A 10,981-nucleotide genomic window follows, 5' to 3' on the forward strand; every position below is an offset into this window, starting at 1 on the left:
GATTCAACGTTTTCTAAACTTCCAAACGTATCGTCAAAAGATGAAGCAAATCCAACCTTGTGTTGTTTTGGGGAGCACAATGTTCCCCATGGGCTTAAGCGGTATATCACAACATCATGGGAATTTCTTGATTTTCAAACGCGGTAAGAAAACTCCATGATGTCCCAGCCCTACTCCAAATGTTCCCTTTAAGAGCCCGGTGTTCAGCAACTGTCCATTCTTTTGCTGTTTTGGTCACCGAAGCAACTGACTTCCTCAGACCACAGGGCTCTTGGTAGTGAGATCAATGCCAACTCAAACGTTTTCACTAAATGTTGCCTTTGCACACTTCTTATCTACACAGCAGATGTAGAGTCCGAGACAGATGTGGGCCATATCAGGGCCAAGCCCGGGACAGATGTGGGCCATATCAGGGCCAAGCCCAGACCAGTTCTGCTCCAGTGTGCTGCTGTCTGCGTGACGGGGACACAGAGAGAGAGGGGAGGAGAGATGTAGAGAGAGAGGGAGGGAGAGGGAAGGAGAGATGGAGAGAAAGAGGGAGGGAGAGATGGAGAGAGAGAGGGGGGAGGGGGAGAGGGAGAGGGAGGGAGATATGGGGGGTGGTCACTCAGGAGAGGAGGGGGGAACAGGGGTGTTTGTGGTCACTCAGGAGAGGAGGGGGGAACAGGGGTGTTTGTGGGCGATAGTAACCCATCTTGTGCAAATCCACCACACTTGTTTTGGCTTGAGAACTCAAACCTGTCCCAGAGCTGAATAATTAACTAATTATAAATAAATAAACTAATCACATGCTCCAGTTGTCTGTCTTTGGCTAGTAACAAAGACTAATATTGACAAATCTTTAGTGCGTGTATGTGTGCGTGTGTGTGCGTGCGTGTGTGTGTGTGTGTGTGTGCAATGTGAGCAGATGGTGAGGCTCTGAAGGCTGATGAAAATTAAAGGGGGGGGGGGTATCCATGGCGATGAGGAGAAATTTCTTAACAGTCATTCAATAGCAAAGTGAAAGTTTCCATGGAAATGTAGCTGACCTTAAGGCAGTGTGACAAAGAAAGAGATAGAGAGAGAGAGAGAGTGTGTGTGTGTGTGTGTGTGTAAAGATAACTTGGGTCCTCTGCAGGCTTTGACCACCAAAGCGGCGTGTGTGTGTGTGTGTGTGTGTGTGTGTGTGTGTGTGTGTAAAGATAACTTGGGTCCTCTGCAGGTTTTGACCACCAAAGCGGCGTGTGTGGCTCCATCCCTCCCTGTAGAGAGACAGAGACATGAGACTACCACTCTACATCACACACACACACAGCTCTAAACTACCACCCCACATCCAGTGATGGGCAGTAACGCGTTAGAAGTAACGCGTTACTGTAATCCAATTACTTTTTTCAAGTAACGAGTAAAGTAGGGGATTACAATGGCAAAATCAGTAATTAGATTACCGTTACTTTAGGCTGCGTTACTGCATTACTAAACTGCGATTTTAATTGCTTTGTGAGACTGTCTGGTGGCAATCAGTAGCCTATAATGTCCAACGCATTGCGAGAGATGTAAACAACAGACGAGACAACAGAGTGCGGGAGAGAGCATGACCATGCTGCATTTAATAGCCTACGTGAGTTGGGGTTTTCCTAAACTTTTCCCATAGTTCGGGACTTGGACTTCTTTTGCTTATCTTTACTTCACTTTTATTGTTCTTTCTACTTTCATTTCATTCGATGACTTATGCTTTCACTCTGGACTGATGCTTCAACTCAAATGTCTTTTCAAATTCGAAATTGGGGTCGTTGACGTTCGAACTTGTTTTCGGTGGACATAATTAAGTTTGTACCGTCGGAATCTTTGCGAGACAATGAGCAAAATGTCCGTAAATAATAGAGCCTGTATCATCTGCGTTCTCTGTAGTCGCTTTCAGACACAACCCCTGCGGTAGCCTATGAGGTTTGCCAGACGGAGGTCCGACTCTTCGGTTAATTATAGGCTACAGAATCTATGTATGTTTGAGTGAGGGGTGGCGCAGAATGCGGCCGCTGTCACAGGACTTACTGTTTTTATTTTACCACCGACAGCGCACCTGTTCCGAACATTGTTGCAACAATGCAGCATGTATTCTGTTACATCCGCAGCATCGATGAAAGATTGGAGCGTGACATGCAGGTTAACTGCGCAACGTTTAATTGAAACTCAGCAGTGACGCTCGTTGTTCATTTCACATAATCTGAACGAATTCACGTTCTTTATTTACAAATGTGTTGCATGGAGTTCATAGTTCACAGAACTCGTTTATGCACAACACTGCATTTGATTCTATTTTATATGATGGAATATGCAGAAAGAGTAAAATTAGGCTGAAAGGTGTATTGCTTTAGAGCATATTCAGGTTGTGTAGCCTAGTTAGTGTGTTTTTGAAAAGTAACTAAGTAAAGTAATTGTAAAGTAACTAATTACTTTTTGGAAAAAGTAATCAGTAAAGTAACGGGATTACTTTCTTGGAGTAATTAGTAATCAGTAACTAATTACTTTTTCCAAGTAACTTGACCAACACTGCCCACATCACACACACACAGCTCTAAACTACCACCCCACATCACACACACACACACACACACACACACACACACACACACACAGCTCTAAACTACCCCCCACATCACACACAGCTGGGCCACTGTAGCACCTGGCCTCCTCCCCTATGGAGCAATACTGGTTAAATAAATCAGATTTAAATTGGAGCAATGCTGGTTAAATAAATAAGATTTAAATAGGTGCAATGCTGGTTAAATAAATAAGATTTAAATAGGTGCAATGCTGGTTAAATAAATAAGATTTAAATAGGTGCAATGCTGGTTAAATAAATAAGATTTAAATAGGTGCAATGCTGGTTAAATAAATAAGACTTAAATAGGTGCAATGCTGGTTAAATAAATAAGATTTAAATAGGTGCAATGCTGGTTAAATAAATAAGATTTAAATAGGTGCAATGCTGGTTAAATAAATAAGATTTAAATAGGTGCAATGCTGGTTAAATAAATCAGATTTAAATTGGAGCAATACTGGTTAAATAAATAAGATTTAAATAGGTGCAATGCTGGTTAAATAAATCAGATTTAAATTGGAGCAATGCTGGTTAAATAAATAAGATTTAAATAGGTGCAATGCTGGTTAAATAAATAAGATTTAAATAGGTGCAATGCTGGTTAAATAAATCAGATTTAAATTGGAGCAATACTGGTTAAATAAATAAGATTTAAATAGGTGCAATGCTGGTTAAATAAATAAGACTTAAATAGGTGCAATGCTGGTTAAATAAATAAGATTTAAATTGGTGCAATACTGGTTAAATAAATAAGATTTAAATAGGTGCAATGCTGGTTAAATAAATAAGATTTAAATTGGTGCAATACTGGTTAAATAAATAAGATTTAAATAGGTGCAATGCTGGTTAAATAAATAAGATTTACAGTAAATAGGTGCAGCATTCATTTAGCCATTGCTCTCCGGAAATATTCAGTGTCTTCTCCAGCATGTTGTTACCAGCGTCCCAACTTATTTGGGGGTTGTAAACTACATCACACAACTCCTCCCCCCCAACACACACACACACACATCACCTGACAAGGGAAACACTCCACCTCCCAACACACACACACACACACACACCCCTCACCTGACTAGGACTCGTTCTCCACTGTGACCGTTACTGTGGGTCCTCCATCTGCAAGAGCAAGAGAATCAGAGGTCATCCTAGAGGTCAAAGTTCTTCAGCACACGTGACCCCGCCCCCCATGTGTGTGTGTGTGTGTGTGTGTGTGTGTGTGTGTGTGTGTGTGTGTGTGTGTGTGCGTGCGTGTCCTTACCCTCAGTCTTCCGTCACCCCTGTGTGTGTATGTGTGTGTGTGTGTGTGTGTGTGTGTGTGTGTGTGTGTGTGTGAGTGTGTGTGTGTGTGCGCGTGCGTGTCCTTACCCTCAGTCTTCTGGCCCTCATCCAGTAGATGGTTGTGTGAGTTCATCACACTCTCTCCATCTAAAGCACTGCAGTACAACACACAGAGGTCAGAGAGTCTCACACACACACACACACACACACACACACACACACACACACACACACACACACACACACACACACACACACACACACACACACACACACACACACACACACACACACACACACACACACACACACACACACACACAAGCTGAGGTGTAAGAGTGTCATTTCTAGAGTGTTCCAGTTCTACATTGCTACAGTGTCTAGGGTTCTAGAGTGTTCTAGAGTGTTCCAGTTCTACATTGCTACAGTGTCTAGGGTTCTAGAGTGTTCTAGAGTGTTCCAGTTCTACATTGCTACAGTGTATAGGGTTCTAGAGTGTTCCAGTTCTACATTGCTACAGTGTATAGGGTTCTAGAGTGTTCTAGAGTGTTCCAGTTCTACATTGCTACAGTGTCTAGGGTTCTAGAGTGTTCCAGTTCTACATTGCTGCAGTGTCTAGGGTTCTAGAGTGTTCCAGTTCTACATTGCTACAGTGTATAGGGTTCTAGAGTGTTCTAGAGTGTTCTAGAGTGTTCCAGTTCTACATTGCTACAGTGTATAGGGTTCTAGAGTGTTCTAGAGTGTTCTAGAGTGTTCCAGTTCTACATTGCTACAGTGTATAGGGTTCTAGAGTGTTCTAGAGTGTTCTAGAGTGTTCCAGTTCTACATTGCTACAGTGTATAGTATTCTAGAGTGTTCTAGAGTGTTCCAGTTCTACATTGCTACAGTGCATAGTGTTTGAGGCTGGTGTTACCATTTGGAGTTGGACTGGTCCCCGATCAGCTGTTCTGGGTCTATGTTGACCAGGCGGGTGGGGAATGTGTGGCCATCACCCAAACTGGACCAGGAACCGAGGAGAGACCGACATGAACAACGTTATTCTACTGAACATTTATAAATACATAAATACGACATAAGCAGCGTTATTCTACTGAACATTTATAAATACATAAATACGACATGAACAACGTTATTCTACTGAACATCTATAAATACATAAATACGACATAAGCAACGTTATTCTACTGAACATTTATAAATACATAAATACGACATAAGCAGCTTTATTCTACTGAACACTTACAAATACATAAATACGACATAAGCAACGTTATTGTACTGAACATTTACAAATACATAAATACGACATAAGCAACGTTATTCTACTGAACATTTACAAATTCATAAATACGACATAAGCAGCTTTATTCTACTGAACATTTACAAATTCATAAATACGACATAAGCAGCTTTATTCTACTGAACACTTATAAATACATAAATACGACATAAGCAACGTTATTCTACTGAACATTTAGAAATACATAAATACGACATAAGCAACGTTATTCTACTGAACATTTATAAACCGAGGAGATATCAACATAAGCAACGCTATTCTACTGAACATTTATGTTTGATATGCTGGGACTACATTGTTTTGGCAATATTGTAATAGTTGAACTGTTGGGTTCATACACACATCAGAAAAACTTCTCTATTGTACATATTCTATATCATTTGCGTGTGCTTCTTTGTATCAAACAGGTCAAAAATGTACAGTTGATGTATTTCAACGTGGAGTAGAGCTATTGTTCTGCATGATCTCTCCCTCCTCCCCTCTCTCCTCCCTCCTTTTTCTCCTACACTATCCCTCTTCTCCCTCCCCCCTCTCTCTCCCTCTCTCCCTCCTCCTCTACCCTCTCTCCCTCCTCTCTCTCCCTCATCCCCTCCCTCCCTCCCCTCCTCTCTCTCCCTCATCTCTCCCTCCCTGCGTGCCTCACCTGGTGTAGATGGGGAGGAGCCAGTATCTCTTCTGGTCCCCAAACACCTCGGCCACGTTCTTCCTGAAGCCCAAAGTGAAGCCGCTCCGATCAGCTCCGTTCCTGAACATGGGAGCCCTGAACGCCTCTGAGGAGAGAGAGAGAGAGAGAGAGAGGAGAGAGAGAGAGAGAGAGAGAGAGAGAGAGGGAGAAAGAGAGGAAGAGAGAGAGAGAGGGACAGATGGAGGGAGAGAGAGAGGGAGAAAGAGAGGAAGAGAGAGAGAGAGGGACAGATGGAGGGATAGAGAGAGGAAAAAGAGAGAGAGAGGGGGGAGAAGAGATGGAGAGAGATGGTGGGAGAGAGAGGGAGGGGGAGGGAGAGAGAATGAGGGGAGGGAGGGAGGGAGGGAGGGAGGGAGGGGTAGATATTCATCATTTAGATATACCAGAGCACTCACTACAATTCCTTAAGATTCTTTATCCTGTGGTGATTTGATTTTGTTCAAATTCACTTACACCTTCAGTATGCAACAGATAGACATGCATGTGTGTCTGAGAGAGAGTGTGTGTGTGTGTGTGTGTGTGCGTGTGCGTGCAGTACCTATGGTGGTGCGGTTCTTGGCCACCAGCCAGAGGTGGTACGTGAAGAGAGACAGGATGCTGATGGTGTGTGTGTGTGTGTGTGTGTGTGTGTGTGCGTACCTATGGTGGTGCGGTTCTTGGCCACCAGCCAGAGGTGGTACGTGAAGAGGGACAGGATGCTGATGAAGAACATGGTGGCCACGAAGAACAGGAACAGAACATGGAACTTGGCATGAGTGTCAGGCAGCTGATTCTGAGAACGAGTGAGTGTGTGAGAGAGAGAGAGAGGGTGAAGAGAGAGAGAGAGAGAGAGAGAGAGAGAGAGAGAGAGAGAGAGAAGAGAGATGATAAAACAGAGTCATGTGAGTCATGAGGAAAAGGTCAAAAACATCACACACACACACACACATCACACCACGTCACGTCACATCACACCACCTCAGCTGTCCACACACTGCCCTCTCTTGCTGTGCTCACACTAACACTAACACTGTGCCCACACTAACACTTACGCTGTGCCCACACTAACACTGTGCCCACACTAACACTAACACTAACACTGTGCCCACACTAACACTTACGCTGTGCCCACACTAACACTAACACTAACACTGTGCCCACACTAACACTAACGCTGTGCCCACACTAACACTAACACTGTGCCCACACTAACACTAACACTGTGCCCACACTAACACTTACGCTGTGCCCACACTAACACTAACACTAACACTGTGCCCACACTAACACTAATGCTGTGCGCACACTAACACTAACGCTGTGCCCACACTAACACTAACGCTTTTCCCACACTAACACTAACGCTGTGCCCACACTAACACTAACACTGTGCCCACACTAACACTAACGCTGTGCCCACACTAACACTAACACTGTGCCCACACTAACACTAACACTGTGCCCACACTAACACTTACGCTGTGCCCACACTAACACTAACACTAACACTGTGCCCACACTAACACTAATGCTGTGCGCACACTAACACTAACGCTGTGCCCACACTAACACTAACGCTTTTCCCACACTAACACTAACGCTGTGCCCACACTAACACTAACACTGTGCCCACACTAACACTGTGCCCACACTAACACTAACACTGAACCCACACTAACACTGTGCCCACACTAACACTAACGCTGCCCTCTCCTGCTGTGCCCACACTGACACTGACTCACCTCTGCCACCTGCACCAGCTGTTAGTGCCACCCACACCTGACACCCACACACGATGCCCACTCCTGAGCCACTGGCCTGGGCATCCTTATAGAACTACATTTCCCATGATGCCAGTGGTCAGTCATGGCTAGATGTGAGAAACAGTGGAGTCATGGGAAATGTAGTTCTATAAACAGTGGACTCTAGAATGCTGGTGCTACAGCAATTGCCTACTGTATAAATGCTCAAGAAGCATGCAAACACTAACACACACACACACACACACACACACAGGCTAGCAGGGTGAGGGTTTACCTGAGGACAGTTTTCAGCTGCTCTCCTTCGGCAAAGCTTAAGACAGTGTTAGAGACAAACAGGTGTTAAAGCAACAGTGGGGGAATAATGTGGAGGATAATGAGAGGTGAACACACACACACACACACACACACACACACACACACACACACACACACACACACACTCTCTCTCTCTCTCTCTCTCTCTGAACTAAACCAAGATCATCCTAAACTATGATTAGCAAACACATTTACTGTCCATACAGTCACAGAGATAAGCTCCGTAGGGGCCCTATCCTCCACACACACAGCAATATGTCTACTGTAGGTGTACACAGCACATGTAGGGAGAGACTAGTGAACACACAGCTCCGTAGGGCCCCTATCCTCCACACACACAGCAATATGTCTACTGTAGGTGTACACAGCACATGTAGGGAGAGACTAGTGAACACACAGCTCCGTAGGGCCCCTATCCTCCACACACACAGCAATATGTCTACTGTAGGTGTACACAGCACATGTAGGGAGAGACTAGTGAACACACAGCTCCGTAGGGCCCCTATCCTCCACACACACAGCAATATGTCTACTGTAGGTGTACACAACACATGTAGGGGGCGCTAGTGAACACACAGCAATATGTCTACTGTAGGTGTACACAGCACATGTAGGGAGAGACTAGTGAACACACAGCTCCGTAGGGCCCCTATCCTCCACACACACGGCAATATGTCTACTGTAGGTGTACACAACACATGTAGGGGGCGCTAGTGAACACACAGCAATATGTCTACTGTAGGTGTACACAGCACATGTAGGGAGAGACTAGTGAACACACAGCTCCGTAGGGCCCCTATCCTCCACACACACGGCAATATGTCTACTGTAGGTGTACACAGCACATGTAGGAGTGACTAGTGAGCACACAGCAATATGTCTACTGTAGGTGTACACAGCACATGTAGGGAGAGACTAGTGAACACACAGCTCCATAGGGCCCCTATCCTCCACACACACGGCAATATGTCTACTGTAGGTGTACACAGCACATGTAGGGAGAGACTAGTGAACACACAGCTCCGTAGGGCCCCTATCCTCCACACACACAGCAATATGTCTACTGTAGGTGTACACAACACATGTAGGGGGCGCTAGTGAACACACAGCAATATGTCTACTGTAGGTGTACACAGCACATGTAGGGAGAGACTAGTGAACACACAGCTCCATAGGGCCCCTATCCTCCACACACACGGCAATATGTCTACTGTAGGTGTACACAGCACATGTAGGGAGAGACTAGTGAACACACAGCTCCGTAGGGCCCCTATCCTCCACACACACGGCAATATGTCTACTGTAGGTGTACACAGCACATGTAGGAGTGACTAGTGAGCACACAGCACATGTAGGAGTGACTAGTGAACACGCGGCACATGTAGGAGTGACTAGTGAGCACGCGGCACATGTAGGAGTGACTAGTGAGCACGCGGCTCCAACTCTTCACTTCAGTGAGCCTCGCTCCATTCACCCTGTGCTTTACATCGTTACCTCGGAGACCACCACCAACAACAACAACAACACTGAGGACTTCCTAATCATATTAGCAGGAGTCAGATCTTACACACACACACACTGGACTGTCCACTCCCCCCACCTCACACACACACGCACACGCACACACACACACACACACACACACACACAGGACTGTCCACTCCCCCCACCTCACACACACACACGTGCACACACACACACACACACACTGGACTGTCCACTCCCCCACCTCACACACACACGCACACACACACACACTGGACTGTCCACTCCCCCCACCTCACACACACACACGCGCACACAAACACACACACACACACTGGACTGTCCACTCACCCCACCTCACACGCACACTGGACTGTCCACTCCCCACCTCACACACACACACACACACACACACACACTGGGTCACGTCCACTCCCCACCTCACATGCCTACAGATGGGGATCCAACACTCTTCAAATGACAACATCACAGAGCGCCAAAGACACCAGACAACGTGCTGTCCTCTAGCGGCCCATTCATTTCCTACTTCAGTTTGAGCTGATCTGCCTATTTGGAAACGCACATACAACTGCTGCTGATCCAGAAGTGAAGAGCTGAAGCATGTTTATCTTCACAATGAGAACTACAGAGAACTAGAATCAACCACCACATCGAGAACTACAGAGAACTAGAATCAACCACCACAATGAGAACTATAATCAACCACCACAATGAGAACTAGAGAACTATAGTCAACCACCACAATGAGAACTAGAGAACTGTAATCAACCACCACAATGAGAACTAGAGAACTATAGTCAACCACCACAATGAGAACTAGAGAACTATAATCAATCACCACAGTGAGAACTAGAGAACTATAGTCAACCACCACAGTGAGAACTACAGAGAACTAGAATCAATCACCACAGTGAGAACTATAGTCAATCACCACAGTGAGAACTAGAGAACTATAATCAACCACCACAGTGAGAACTAGAGAACTATAATCAATCACCACAGTGAGAACTAGAGAACTATAATCAACCACCACAGTGAGAACTAGAGAACTATAATCAACCACCACAGTGAGAACTAGAGAACTATAATCAACCACCACAGCGAGGCACCTTGGCCTGCAGATGGGGAATGTTCCGGGTCAGAAAGCACTCCAGACAAAAACAGAGAGAGAGAGAGAGAGAATAGGGAGAGAAAGAAAGAGAGAGAGAGAGCACCTCTGTTAAACATTGGACTAATACCTCTGCTGGATATGAGAGCAAACACACACACACACACGCGCACAAGCACATGCAGTCAGGCCTGTTAATACAAAGCAGGTGAAAGAATGACAGTGGGAAAGAGTAAGAGACTGAGCTAGAATGCTAGTGTAACGTGGGTGTGTGTGTGTGTGTGTGGGGGGGGGTATGTGTGTGTGTGTGTGTGCGTGTGCGTGTGTGTGTACTTACTGTCCAGAACTTGATAAAGTACTGCAGCACAGTGGCAGCGATGAAGAGGCAGTAGATCATGGAGTATCCCAGAAACAGCACGAAGAACTTGTAGTTAGAGAACCCCACGCAGTTATTCACCCTGGA

General features: G+C 45.4%; 1 protein-coding gene across 1 annotated transcript in view; it reads right to left on the reverse strand.

The window, feature by feature from the left end:
• Positions 1–1,144: 1,144 nt before the first annotated feature.
• The window catches only part of zdhhc20a (zinc finger DHHC-type palmitoyltransferase 20a), a 31,060-nt gene continuing 21,223 nt past the window's right edge, over positions 1,145–10,981 (reverse strand). The window contains exons 7-13 of the mRNA XM_062535528.1: positions 10,856–10,976; positions 6,487–6,619; positions 5,806–5,932; positions 4,776–4,859; positions 3,950–4,017; positions 3,653–3,700; positions 1,145–1,241 (exon numbers count right to left, since the gene is read on the reverse strand). Coding sequence (XP_062391512.1) covers positions 3,657–3,700; positions 3,950–4,017; positions 4,776–4,859; positions 5,806–5,932; positions 6,487–6,619; positions 10,856–10,976 — 577 coding nt within the window. The 3' untranslated portion in view covers positions 1,145–1,241; positions 3,653–3,656. The remainder of the gene's footprint in view (positions 1,242–3,652; positions 3,701–3,949; positions 4,018–4,775; positions 4,860–5,805; positions 5,933–6,486; positions 6,620–10,855; positions 10,977–10,981) is intronic.

Source organism: Sardina pilchardus, chromosome 5 (genome assembly GCF_963854185.1).
Source record: "Sardina pilchardus chromosome 5, fSarPil1.1, whole genome shotgun sequence".
Classification (NCBI taxonomy): domain Eukaryota; kingdom Metazoa; phylum Chordata; class Actinopteri; order Clupeiformes; family Clupeidae; genus Sardina; species Sardina pilchardus.